General features: G+C 42.2%; 1 protein-coding gene across 1 annotated transcript in view; it reads left to right on the plus strand.

Annotated features, from left to right (window-relative positions):
- CUNH1orf21 (chromosome unknown C1orf21 homolog) overlaps positions 1-14510 on the plus strand; it is a 137745-nt gene that overhangs the window by 42797 nt on the left and 80438 nt on the right. The window contains exon 2 of the mRNA XM_087726160.1: positions 8126-8336. Coding sequence (XP_087582286.1) covers positions 8243-8336 — 94 coding nt within the window. The 5' untranslated portion in view covers positions 8126-8242. The remainder of the gene's footprint in view (positions 1-8125; positions 8337-14510) is intronic.

Consider the following 14510-nt stretch of genomic DNA (forward strand, 5'->3'; position numbering starts at 1 on the left):
TTAAATATGTATTTGCATTATTAATAGCAGGTTTAAAACTCCCTTCTACTTTCTATGTATGTGTTTTTTTAATTTGACAATGCATGCATTTCTGTTCTTTTTTTCATTTCTCTGTCGTTATTCTAAAAGCAGTAAAAATGCATTTAAAAGGACGTCACTCTATTTATAGGCTAAAATGGGTAAATTGGATATCAGATGACAGCTGAGAGGTAAGCAATGATTTGGAAAGGAGAGTTGATTACTGCAATAATGACCTAGTTAGCAAATACATTGCTTCTGTTTCTGCCCTATTAAAAAAATGTGGCCCCTATTCTCCAGAATGCCTGTCTTGCATAATGTGTTTCTGTTACTACAGAATATCCACCCCTCAAGGATTTCTTTCTCCCAGGTCTTCCAAACACCATTGTGCTTCCCCTGTCACCAGATGTTCTGCAGTACTTATTAATTAGAGAACGTAATTTCCATATGGATGTTTTCCAGAAAAATCTTGCACACGTGCCATGGAGACCTTGCAATATACTTGATAATGGCCTGATGGATACACACTGAGTACCACTTTGTGTAAACCAGTCACACATTATATTAATTGTGTAATGCTGAGCTAATTCTGCTGTTCATCTACCCTTAATAAAATAAATAAATCAACACCGTTATATGGGTTTGAGTGCTTAAATCTTTCTTTCTTGGGAACTTGGTTTTGAATGGATGCAAAAATATTTTGTTTAACTCTCTCCAAACTGACTTGAAGCAGCTTGAGGAGATGATGGATTAAACCGTTCAAAACAATGTATGGTGTTTCTGATCTGGATGCGGGGCTCTCCACATCGTAACCCTGCAGATTGGATAATTTTGTGGCATATCACTAGATGGGACATCAAGGAAAGATGATGTGCTCTTCTTCTTTTTTTTTTTTAAACTTTTGTGTAAATGTGTTTTTATTTTCCATTTTCATTTTCGTACAGTCACATATATACTGTGCAGAACCGGGGCCTTATAACTTTAAACAATAAACGCAGCCATTCCTCTTGTCAATAATAACCCCCAAAATAGAAACCCAATGTACCTCTTCGACCCTCCATACACCCTTTCGCCCCCCTCCAACTTTCGATCTTCCCTCCATCATTCCCCTCTACCCTACTTCCCCTCCCCCTCTACCACTCCTCTCTCCCGGTACACTCCCTCCCTTCTCACCCTCCCTCCAATCCTCTCTCCCACCCTCTCTACCCCTCTTTCTTCTATCCCTCTACTCCTCCCTTCGGTGTATTTCTACTATCTGTTAATATATTCAGCTTGTCCTATTTTTACACTGGAATTAAAGAGCAACAGTATACAAGTGCAATCACATTACTTTAAAATCTAACACATACTATATATCCCCCCTCCCCCCTAAAACCCCACCTCCCTCCCCCCCCCCCGACTTCCCAGAGCCCGTACACGGTGTAGATTTTTAACAAACACAGTCTAAAATATATTAAGACAAAGGAAAAGGATGTGCTCTTAATGAGTGGCTGGAATGCAAAAATTGTAGATCCAGAGGTACAGTACATAGAATTAGAAAGATTCAGATTGGGTACTGATAGGCTAATAGACTTTTGCAGAGAGATTTCTTTGTGTATTTGTTCAAGCAATATAAACAGACTCTAGATATAGACATCACCATATGGACAATACTGAAATTAAATAGACTAAATAATGAGAACAGAAGCTGGAGAAATATAATCTAGTCAGACAGGACAGGCTAGGTACAGATTGTGGAGCAAACTATAAATTATTGGTGTCAGATACACAGATTAAATTTAGAGCATGAAGTGAGTAGGTGTGCCAGCAAGCTTCCACTTGAAGGTCAGTCAGAATATAGGATCAATGTAAGGAACAGATTCAGCGTATTAACTCATTCAATAGCAAACTAGGAACTATGGGAAGAGCTATGAAAGTTGAAGTGGAAAAAGTATTCTCAGAGTATCAAAGAAGAAAGGAGCCAAGGGCTTTCAGAATAAGCTATCAGAAGAGCCAGGAAAAGAGAGAGAGAATAAAAATGTATGGCAACAAAGCCATACAACAACTGAACAAACTTTCACTTGAAAAGTGAAAGGACAAGAAATGATGTAGCAGTCAAAAATGTCAAAGAGATAAAGGAAATGAACAAGAACATTCTACTAAAAATATTTATGCATTCAAAATCAAAAGGATTGCAAGAAAATTTAGGCCTAAGAGGAATACCTAAAAGTATTACGGAAGAGATTTGATGTGGTTAAAGGGAGATTAAAAGACCACGCTGACAACTTTTACAAATAAAGGGAAGCATTTACAGGGCAAAAATAAATTTCAGAATTAGTCGGGTAGAAAAGGAGGAAGAGAGGCAGTAGACCAGCAGTCAGATAGGACCATGCCAGGAACAGAACTCCCTGAGCGATTTCAAACTGGTTTCAAACAGTTACATGTACTCGCCTGAGACGTCTCCACAAAGTCCTGTCCTGGCCAGGATACAGTTCAGACCTCCTTTCCTTCCCTTAAGGGATCTTGGACTAGCCCTCAGCACCATTGGCCCCAACGAGGTACCACAGCCGTCTCCCGGAGGCTCAATCCCCCGTGGCGCCTGGAGACTGTTCGGAGGTGGTCCCCTGCAGGGTCCAAGGGGTCAGGCTGCCCTCAGCGAAACATCGCCTCGCTCAGTGTCCCGGCGGAGTAGTCGCCAAAAACTGGTGTAGAAAAGACAGGACACGCAAGCCAACTCTTCAGGGAAGGAAATGTTTATTGCGCAGGTTCAGAAACAGTGGCCTGAACAAAGAGTGAAAGTCAGGAAATTCCTTATACAATTTATCGCTTTCAGCTAAAGCCATCTGTTAGTTTTGGAAACACCCCTCAAGATTTGCCCCTGAGTTACAGTAAGTTACAGGAAGTATACATGGAGCAGCGTAGCTCGTATTTTGAGGAATTGACAATAAACAGATTTACAACCAAGCGAGCAAAAGGTTAAAATAGATACTTTGCTTCAGCAGATTTCATGTGCAGACTTCCTTCTAACTCGTGTCTAATTGCACCATGTTCTAAAAGCAAATCTTTGCCATTTCTATATATGAACAGTTAAAGCTTAATATCATGAAACCCTAGTTTGCTTCAGGCTTGAGGCCTACTTTGGTTCAGCCTGCCACCTTACTAGGAACTTAAAATACTAACATTTTATTGGTGGGTGGGGGTGGTTATTGTTTTTTATTTTCATTTTTTTCTATCATATGTTTTTATTGCTTGTAAGCCACCCAGAGTCACTGTGAGCGAGTAGATTGCTATATAGATTTTCTAAATAAATAAATAGCAATAGCAGTTAGACTTATATACAGAGTCAGCATATTGCCCCCAACAACAATCCGGGTCCTCATTTCACCCGCCTCAGAAGGATGGAAGGCTGAGTCAACCCTGAGCCGGTGAGATTTGAACAGCCGAACTGCAGAACTGCAGTCAGCTGAAGTAGCCTGCAGTGCTGCACTCTAACCACTGCGCCACCTCGGCTCAACAAATATGGAACAAGAGAGAGTGAGATAGATTGGTGTATATACCTATACTGAAGAAGAAGGAATCAAAAGAAGCTATAAATTACACAATGTTTCTTCACATAAGCAGAATTTTGCTTAAGATCATGCTTGCAGAGACAAACGCTGCTATAAAAGAAGGTTTTCTGACAAGGCAGAGACACATGAGGTCAAATAACCAGCAGACGATGAATATGGGAAAAGCAAAAACATTTTGAGAAGTTGATCTTTGCTTGCTTGACTACTTTAACTGTGTATATCGGGTCAGAAGGTTGAGCACTCCCAAGATTAACGGGAGTACTGGAATACATGGTTATAGATCTGAAGATTTTCTGCGATAAACTACAAATGACAATATGCATGAATTTGCAGTGATTCAGTAGTGAAAGTAAACTTGAAACAGGGATGCCTATGTGTTGAGGACTCGGAAAGTCCTCGACATATGACCTGGCAGCCAGCAACAGGCCAAGCAGAGCCCTGATTGGCTAGGGCGCAGCGTCGCCTGTTGCTAGCCGCTAGAGGCGCCCTGATTGGTTAAGGCGCAGCGTCATCAGTTGCTAGATGATGAAAGCGCGCCCATTGGTTATCCCTGCCCTGACAGCTCGTCTAAATAGCTGTCAAGCAGGGATGGTGCTGAATCGCCTGTAAATAGTTCAATGTAAATAAACCTCTTGTTCTGGCAGTCCTGGCTCTCGTCTCGTCCTTCCGCCGATCTTCAAAACTATCGTCCCCATATCTCTTTTCTTCCATGAATATAAGCGTGGCTGGTTGAATGAAGTACTGGTGGCCCTACTTTGCTGAATGAAGGAAAAAAGATGCAGAAAACTCATTGAAATCACAGTTTAGTGACAACCAAAATGTCATGGGAACTGTGCTATCTGAGGTACGACCTCTCCAGTGGTGGGTTTCAAAGATTGTTCGAACCTACTCTGTGGGTGTGGCCTCCTTAGTGGGAGTGGCTTGCCGCCCATGTGACCGGATGGGAGTGGCTTGCTGCCCATGTGACCAGATATGAAGATGCCGACGACACTTGTCAGAACCACCTTAAATTACCTCACACACAGCACTGGCATGTATAAGAATATGATGTCAACTTGCTTTTTAAAAGGCATCTTTGGTTTGTGTTAAAACAACTTCAACACACGCAATGTTCTGATTGCACCACAAACGCAGTAGTCATCCTTACCTTTCACAGAGGCCCTGAGTTTTATAAATAGGAGCATGATAGTGTAGAATAATCATATCCAAGGACCAGTGGTGGGTTTCAAAAAATTTTGGAACCTCTTCTGTAGGTGTGACCTGCTTTCCGGGTCCACTGGTGGAACCTCTTCTAACCGGTTCGGTAGAATTGACGAACTGGTTCTACCGAATAGGTGCGAACTGGTAGGAACCCACCTCTGCACCTCTCCCTAGTGAAATTGGCCTGCCCTGTAAAATCTGATAGAGAAGACATGCTGAAAGGTGCTATCAACTAGGGATCTACATCTGTTGAGTCCCAAGTAGTTTTGCCTCCGAAGTGCCTGCCTTGAAGTTAGATCAGCTCCATCCAACTTTCCCTTTCACCAAATGTTGCAGGAAATTGTCTGCACAACTCTGTCCTTGGAGGTAAACGCCCATCCTGGCATTTGAATATCTTTTCCAAGGTCTATCACAGTGATGGCAAACCAAGTGCCCAAAACCAGAACGCGATGGCCAGCTGGCCTTCTGGTTTCTGGCAGATGCCGGCATGCTGTCCAGCTGGTCTTCGTGTGCGCCAGAGCACTGGAAACTCGAAGACCAGTTAGCTGGCATGCATGCGCCCACCGGAAACCAGTGAAAGAGCCGAGGTGGCGCAGTGGTTAGAGTGCTGTACTGCAGCCACTTCAGCTGACTGTTATCTGCAGTTCAGCGGTTCAAATCTCACCGGCTCAAGGTTGACTCAGCCTTCCATCCTTCCGAGGTGGGTGAAATGAGGACCCAGACTGTGGGGGCGATATGCTGACTCTGTAAACCGCTTAGAGAGGGCTGAAAGCCCTATGAAGCGGTATATAAGTCTAACTGCTAACTGCTAACTAAACCAGAAGACCAGCTGGTGATGGCCTGCATGCCCACAGAGAGGGCTCTGTGTGCCACTTCTGGCGCGTGTGCCATAGGTTCGCCATCGGGGGTCTTATCAGTTCTGCCAAGTGCTAGTCGAGAGGATATTTCTTGTGTCTATAATTCATCCTAAATGGCAAAAGCTATCAACCACTTCATTATTTTCATTGTCAGTTCTAAGGCTGGTTGCTGTGCCTGTTGTTAGTTTGGTCTTCTATATATTTAAACTTAGTCCCATGTTCTGACCCCCCCCCCTCTTCATACACCAAAGCACACCGAGACAAAGATACTTCAAGGATTTATTAACACACAGACCAGACCTTGGCAGCAATCCAGCACAGACTAACCTTGGCAGCAATCCAGCCTGCCAAGCTAGCCACGATAGGTTCTCCAGCTCTTAGTAAATACGTTGACTCCTGTGACAAGCGCGTGGAAAATCATTCCTTTTATAGTCTTGAGAGGAGCCTAATTACCACCAGCTGAGTTCAATTATCTCCTGTAACTGCGTAATTGTTCTTTACGCCTATTAGCCCTCCATTGCTGGGCATTCAGGAAGAAGTCCCTTGTCTCCTCCCCACTGCTCCAATGCATGATGTCAGGATCACACTCCCTTGTCTCCTCCCCACTGGTCCAATGCATGACGTCAGGATCACACTCCCTTATTTCCTCCCCACTGGTCCAAGGCTCAGGCGTCTCCTGGTGGCCAACCAGCCTCTTTGTGCCCTGCTCGGAGTCAGAACCCTGTCCAGGGTCCTCCAGAGCCGACTCATAGGGCCCCTTGCTGTCGGCAGCTCCAACGGCTCCTGCTGGGCCACAACAGTCCCATATTAGTGTTATGCAAATAAGCATAATAAGCAATAAATATAATTAGTGCCTCATAGTTTCATCTATATGTTATATATTATAACATAGTGTAATATTTAGTCACAGCAGTCTATGGGATTGGTGTCACCCATCTTATCCAAGCATAACTCTAAGAAGGAGATTAGAAGTTACAGTTTTTCATCAAATCCAGACAGCTTGGTTAATTTTAAACATTTTGGTAATGAACCAGTGTGAGTCCTGCTTTAGGAGGCTTCATGTTTTTACAAGAGTCTTTAAGTAAAACTGAATACTTGATTTGTGGGTGTGTGGCTATTCTAGACAAGGGAAGCTTGTTCTTTAGTGATACATAACATTGTTTATTGTATCCCAACATAACCAATACTGATTATAATGGCAAGGAATTTTATAGAAATAGACCTAGCTTTTCTCTTCTTCGGACTTTTATAGAACCAGATGTAGGAATAACAAAACAGGTAAACTCCGAATAATTTGTTATATATGTTCAAGAGTTACAAAAAAACTCTCAAGTGTAGAACAGGAGACCTGGAATAATAATAATAGTATCCCCAGGTCTATGGGTTATTTTACATTATGCATAGGTATTCTCTGCAAGGAGCATATCTCATAAATTTACATCTAAGGGATTCTTTAGAATACCCACGCAATTTAAAATAATATCCATATACTGGCTATGATTAGCTGAAGTTCAGTCCATTATGTGGATTGATTCAACAGGTTGGCGATAAGAGTAGAAATTTGATGCTGAGGTCTGATTTATTGTGGTATATGGGGAAATTGATCTTATTCAATTATTCATGAACCTTCTGAAGAACTATTTACTCAACAATCTTTATCAATAATTGAACCCTTTTCCTAAAGTTGACATACATGATAGCTGTGTGTTAGAGATGGAACTACTTTGTCACTAAATCATCATTTGTATGAAAATTCTGCAGGTTTATCTCCTTGAAACACACATTGTACGTGATGAAGGAATTGTTTAAGTGAAACGATTCCTTGATTTTGTGGGTTGTGATGAAGTTCGCTGATGAAAAGAAAGCTTTAGGCATTAAAACAAAAGTGTTTTTTTTTTTACAATTTTATACAGGCTAAATAATATAAAGTACTTTTTCTACAGTTAAGAATTTGTGTAATAAGGAAGAGGACCATTAAGGAACCTCCTTCTTTTAAAATATTTTAGTGTGGAACACATTAGTAATAGCCATTTAGCTCATATAGAGCCGAGGTGGCACAGTGGGTAGAGTGCAGTACTGCAGGCCACTTCAGCTGACTGCAGTTCTGCAGTTCAGCGGTTCAAATCTCACCGGCTCAGGGTTGACTCAGCCTTCCATCCTTCCGAGGTGGATAAAATGAGGACCCAGATTGTGGGGGCGATATGCTGACTCTGTAAACCGCTTAGAGAAGGCTGAAAGCCCTATGAAGCGGTATATAAGTCTAACTGCTATTGCTATTGCTATTGTTATCTGCAGTTCAGCGGTTCTAATCTCACCGGCTCAAGGTTGACTCAGCCTTCCATCCTTCCGAGGTGGGTAAAATGAGGACCCAGATTGTGGGGGCGATATGCTGACTCTGTAAACTGCTTAGAGAGGGCTGAAAGCCCTATGAAGCGGTATATAAGTCTAACTGCTATATACCTATTGATTTTTTTTTCTTATTCCTCTTTTTTTATATCACAGATTTTGACTACAAAGCTGGAAGGTGGATTATTTTTCCTAAAAACACAAAGACCATGGGAGCTTACCTGTAGAAATGGTTTGCGGCTTTAGTCAAGCTGGAGTTGACTAAATGAAAGTATGGGCTGTGCGTCAGCCAAGCATGTTTCTGCTGTACAAAATGAAGAAGAAGCTCAGAAGGGGAAAAACTACCAGAATGGAGATGTATTTGGTGGTGAGTTTTTATTTATGTGGATCTCTTATTTTTCTTCACCCTTCTTACTTTCCTGCCTAACTATTTGTTCAGTGTTTCTCAACATTTCAATTTCAAAGGATTCGTTTTTGGAACGCAAGTGGTAAGCTGTGACCAGGGGGGGCATTTGTCCAGGTTCGCCTGGTGCACCAGTTGCGTCCCTACCTGAACCGGGAGGCTCTCACAACAGTCACTCGTGCCCTTGTGACCTCTAGGCTGGAGTACTGCAATGTGCTCTACATGGGGCTGCCCTTGAAGAGTATTCGGCGACTGCAGCTAGTCCAGAATGCGGCCGCACGAGCGATCGTGGGTGCACCTCGTTTCACCCACATAACACCTATCCTCCGCGAGCTGCGCTGGCTACCTGTTGATCTCCGGGTGCGCTTCAAGGTGCTAGTTGTTACCTACAAAGCCCTTCATGGTATTGGATCTGGGTACTTGAGAGACCGCCTACTGCCAATTACCTCCACTCGACCAATCAGATCCCACAGATTAGGCCTCCTCCGAGTTCCATCAGCCAGTCAATGTCGACTGGCAACCACGCGGAGGAGAGCCTTCTCTGTGGCAGCTCCGACCCTATGGAACGAACTCCCCGTGGAGATTCGTACCCTCACCACCCTCCAGACCTTCCGCATAGCCCTTAAAACCTGGCTGTCCCGACAGGCCTGGGGCTAAAGACCTTAACCCTACCCGAATAGTATGAATGTTGTGCTTTTACCGATGTATTGTCCTATATGTAATTTGGTTTGTCCTCCCCTCCCCTTGAACTGTGAGCCGCCCTGAGTGCCCCCCAGGGAAAAGGGCGGCATACAAATAAAGTATCTTATCTTATCTTATCTTATCTTATCTTACTGATGAAAGAGGTAATCTCCCTGAAAATCTCTGCTTCTTTCTAGGTCCAGCTTCTCATTACAATGTTTGTAAAAGTGTGTTCAACTATATGAACGGTATCTGCTGATACCTATTGTAACAACCTTTTTTTCCCCTCTTTTGAGATATTTCTAGTTATTTGCATTGGGACTTTTATTGCTTCTTTTGTTCCCATAAGCCCTTTGTCTTCTTGAGAAGTACTTTCAACTTTAATAAGATTTGTATGCCGCCCACTCCCTTGGGACTCTGGGTGGCTCACAACAAAGTAAGAACATTTAAAAAAAATTAAAAAATACAATTATTAAAATTAATACAACATCCATTCAATCAAGTGGGGCTGGATATTAATCAACAGCCCCAGGCCTGCCGGAACAGCCAGGTCTTGGTTGCTTTACGGAAGACCGGGAGAGTAGGTAAGGGTCCGGATCTCTACAGGTAGATCGTTCCATAAGGCCGGTGCAGCTACAGAGAAGACCCTCCCTCGGGGAGCCGCCATCCAGCATTGTCCGGTCGACGGCACCTGGAGGAGGCCCAACCTGTGCGATCTTATTGGTTGTTGGGAGGTGAATGGCAGGAGGCGGTCTCTCAGGTAGCCAGGTCCAATACTTTTAGGGCTTTAAAAGTAACGACTAGCACCTTGAAGCGGGTCCTGAGACCCATGGGGAGCCAGTGCAGCTCGCGGAGGATAGGTGTAACATGGGTGTATCTAGGTACACCCATTATCACTCGCGCGGCTGCATTCTGGACCAACTGTAGTCTTCGAACACTCTTCAAGTAGAATAATAATACAAAAATAAGAATATTCTTGTAATTTTTCATATAATTTTCTAGATAGTACTTTTTTTCCCTTTTAAAATGTATGTTATATTGGCCCAAAAGTTCGTGTGTGTGTGTATTGTTTTGTGATGCACAGTACAGAACATATGCATTCCTGATGGTCTTGTTGAATTGCAAATATTTAAGATATATTTTCAGTGAAATTGTTGAAGTTGATAATCTTTCTAAAAGTTAAATGAAAAGGGGGTAAATGTTACAAATAGGGATTAATGATTTAATCTATATTAATAAACACATATTTTCAAGGTTTCAGTAGATATTCTTGTTTAGAGATACTTGACAGGATCCCTGTCAGCCACTGAAGGGAAAGATGGTGATTGATACATTACTCTATGGATTGAAATATTACTGTAACTGCTACCTAGCGACTATTACTAAGAGTAATTTCAACAAATACATAGCATAAGGGATATTAAACTAAAATTGGTCACAAATAGCGGTATCAAAAGCCTGGGAAATGTGAAGCAATGAGGGGAAATTCTGATCCAGGAACATACATATGTGCAGGGCCGGATTTAGATGAAAAGAGGCCCTAGGCTATTCCACTTAAGAGGCCCTTTCACCTCCCATTTTTAAGTTTGTAAATTACATAAGAGGGAATAAAATACATCATTACTGTGATATATATCAATATATATCAATATATATAGCTGGCCTCCCGACGGAGGGCGGCTCTGCTCTGCGGCAAAGGCAGCGAGGCCAGCCACCTCCCCTGCTGCGCTCAGCTGCCCGGCTCGGCCCCCTCGCCCTCACCTGCCTGGCCGCTGGTGGGCTCCACGTCGACGGGGCGGCTACTGGGAGCGGCCGCGCCTCTCGCCTGACCGCAGGTGCCGGGAACGTGGGCGGGCTCCCCAACTGCCGCGGCACTGGAACGTTCTTAACCAATACATTTTTATGTTTGTTTATTAGTCATATGCGTAGAATTTCTCCTTATTTTTGGTTCAGTGTTTTAGTGTTCACTGTTTTTAGAAGAGTGTAATTTTAATTTTGCTAACAATTTGAATGTAGGCCCCTCTTGATCTTGAGGCCCTAGGCTGAAGCCTAGTTAGCCTATAGGAAAATCCGGCCCTGCATATGTGATACTTCTTGTTAGAACCATTTACTTAGAAATAAATAAACAAACACTTCTGCTGATGTCCATCACATTTCTACTGCCTGTAAGGTTATTAAGAGCTAGAGCTGCAATTCATCTTCAAATGTATCTCTCCAGATGTCGCAGAACATATTAGATACTCGATAATGGCAGGAAATATAACCAGGAAAAATTACTTTTTCAATATTATCTGCCCAGTGTATTGTACAGCTTTTTCCTTAACCTTCAATGCTCTCTGTGACATTGAGTGAAAGGTATAAAAGTATTTATTTTGCAGAGCCAAAAATCCCCTGGAGAAACCGAAGATGCTAGCAGTACATATTTCTTCAGTGTCCTTTCTACGACAAGCTGAGTCTTAATTTGATAACCTCACTTTCCGACAGAAGTTCAGCCTGTTTGAGAATAATCCCATTTGCTTTTTATTTTTAGATGGAGACCTTACCATCTTTAGGATAGATGCAAAAAAAAATTCAGCTGTCACTGTTTTATGCAGAAAATTGGCCTCCTATTTTAGAGCTCATAAACATGTATTTTAACACATTCTATGCTGTTTTATATTTTCTGCTGTGCCTCATTTGTTCCTGGCCACAAAAAACGATATACACTTTTAACAGTTTTGTCTTTAACGCGTTACCATCTCAGCACTTTAATCCTAAAGTAGTTTTTTAAATTTAGTTTTAAATATTTAGATTTTTATTTTGGTATTCTATTTTTGTCTGTAGCGTTTAGAAAACCGCTGTATTTATTTCTGTTGATCTAGAAATTTTTTTTATCTTAACTTGAGCTTTGTAACTTCTTATAAAAACTATTTAAATACTTATTAGTCACACTAATAAGGTGCTATCACACTCCTGATGCTTTAGGTTTAAGACCTAATCAACAGTGGGAACAAATTTGTGAATTGCTGGATCGCTGAAAAGTAAACAAGGAAGCAACACCATGTACAATAAATACTCTTATCTCTCCTTGTCTTATGAAAATGCTAGCGTTCCTGGAAGAACACTTTGCAGCAGGATAGGAAAATGGGCTTTCCTTTATTTTCTGCATGTTCTTCCCATCTTTCTTTAATATTGACTTAGTTTAACAATTACCAATGTTTTCCTGTGAAAGATAATTCCTAATTTATGACTGCAATCAGATTGGAATTTTGGTTCTCGGTCTGGCTGATCACAAGTTGAAGCGCCCATATTACCAGGCCCGATTTTATTATCCTTTATGGAGATTGTTAAGTGAATGATGTGGTGATAAATGAAAACCCCATTCTCTCAAATAGATTTATTTTTCCCAGAAACCAACCAACAAACCAACAATGACAGACAGTGATTTTAAAAACCATTGTAAACGGATCATTTTGCTGCGAGATGCTTCAACCAGCCATAAATGTGACCTTTCTGAAATATGGTCATGTGATTCCCAGGAGAGGATACGGCAGCAGAATTTTATGATGCCCAGAAGTGTTTTATGGGCCATATAGCACTCTTTCTGTGGCTGTTGTAACTTGAAACGGTTATTAAATTACTGGTCATAAATTGAGGACCTCTTGTATAGATATCTGTTGTGGCCCAGCAGGAGCCGTTGGAGCTGCCACCAGACTCCGACAGCGAGGGGCCCTATGAGTCGGCTCTGGAGGATGTGGAGGACCCTGGACAGGGTTCTGACTCCGAGCAGGGTGCAGAGATGCTGGTTGGCCACCAGGAAGCACCTGAGCCTTGGACCAGTGGGGAGGAGACAAGGGAGAGTGTTCCTGACCTCAGCAGTGAGTTGTTCCTGGATGCCCGGCACCGAAGAGCTAATAGGCATCAGGAACAGTTGCGCAGTTACAGGAGGTAATTGCACTCAGCTGGTGGTCATTAGGCTCCTCTCCAGACTATAAAAGGACTGCTTGTGCACACGCCCCTCTTGCAGAAGTCAACGCAGGAATTAATGTCGGAGAACATTATTGTGAGCTTGGCAGGCCTTATCTGTGCCGGTTTGCTGCCAAGGACCTGTCTGTCTGTTAATTAAATGCCGCAAGTTATCTTTGGCTCAAAATGTGTGTCGGTGTGGGACGAGGGGGGTCAGAACAGATATCACTATATTGCATCAAATATTGAGGGTACCTTATAAACCAGGACTTAGAAAGTTCACACTTACAGGATTTTAATGACCAAAAAGCCTTACGAGTTCATCAAATATTGCACAGTGTTGGTAATTTCTACTCACCTATTTAGTATTCTATATTTGGACAAAGGTGGAAAAAAAAGAAGAAATATGTCAAATAAATCTGCTGAATCTGTCATCTATTGATTTAGGACAACACTCCTTTAACTTCCCCTAAACTTTAATAATGAGATTATTTCTCCTGTTTGATAGAAGCCATGAAGAGTTGAGAGAAAAATGTACTCACCTCTGTCTGTTGCTAGCTTTTATTTATGTTGAACAATAATGTAATAAGTGGCTTTCTCCTCCAGGGCAATAGTATATTGCCAGATAAGCACCACTTAGCGTTATTCCCTCCATAAACCAGGAACATCTTACTGAGTGTGTGTATATAACTCAATACTTAATGTTTCAATGTGTATACGTATTGACTGGATCAGGTTCACTGGCAGAGTAATTCTAGTAGGGAAGTTGTAAGATCCAAAGCTAGAGAGTCTCTTATTCAAACCCTTGCTGGGTTAATGCTAGCAGGAAAGATAAAAGGGTGGATTTCTATGGAGATTTTCAGTCATCCAGGTCATGGTCAGAGGTGGGTTCCTACCAGTTCGCACCTATTCGGTAGAACCGGTTCGTCAAATCTACCGAACCGGTTAGAAGAGGTTCCACCAGTGGACCCGGAAAGCAGGCCACACCTACAGAAGAGGTTCCAAACATTTTTGAAACCCACCACTGGTCCTTGGATATGATTATTCTACACTATCATGCTCCTATTTATAAAACTCAGGGCCTCTGTGGAAGGTAAGGATGACTACTGCGTTTGTGGCGCAATCAGGACATTGCGTGTGTTGGAGTTGTTTTAACGCAAACCAAAGATGCCTTTTAAAAAACAAGTTTACAAGCAGATTAGAAATTGTACTTTTACAGGCTGTTTTTAACCACATGCTATTGCTCCTCCTGCCTTTGTCCTATCTCAATAAAAGGGGCTCTCAGACCCCCAATCTGGGTCGCTCCATCCCGAGAAAGATCGTGTCCTGTCTTTTCTCCACAACCACGGGAACATCACATTTGGTAGCAGAGGACGGGAACATCACAATGGAACAATGGTGTTTCTATTTACCTGCATAAATAATAACAGTATTATTTATGTTGTGTTTTGTTTCACATTAGACTTAGATTTGTACTGGCATAAAAAAAGAGGAAGCGTGAAATGATAAACA

This window comes from Thamnophis sirtalis, unplaced genomic scaffold (assembly GCF_051295495.1).
Source record: "Thamnophis sirtalis isolate CommonGarterSnake01/CBP01778 unplaced genomic scaffold, rThaSir2_p1.2 scaffold_12, whole genome shotgun sequence".
Lineage (NCBI taxonomy): Eukaryota > Metazoa > Chordata > Lepidosauria > Squamata > Natricidae > Thamnophis > Thamnophis sirtalis.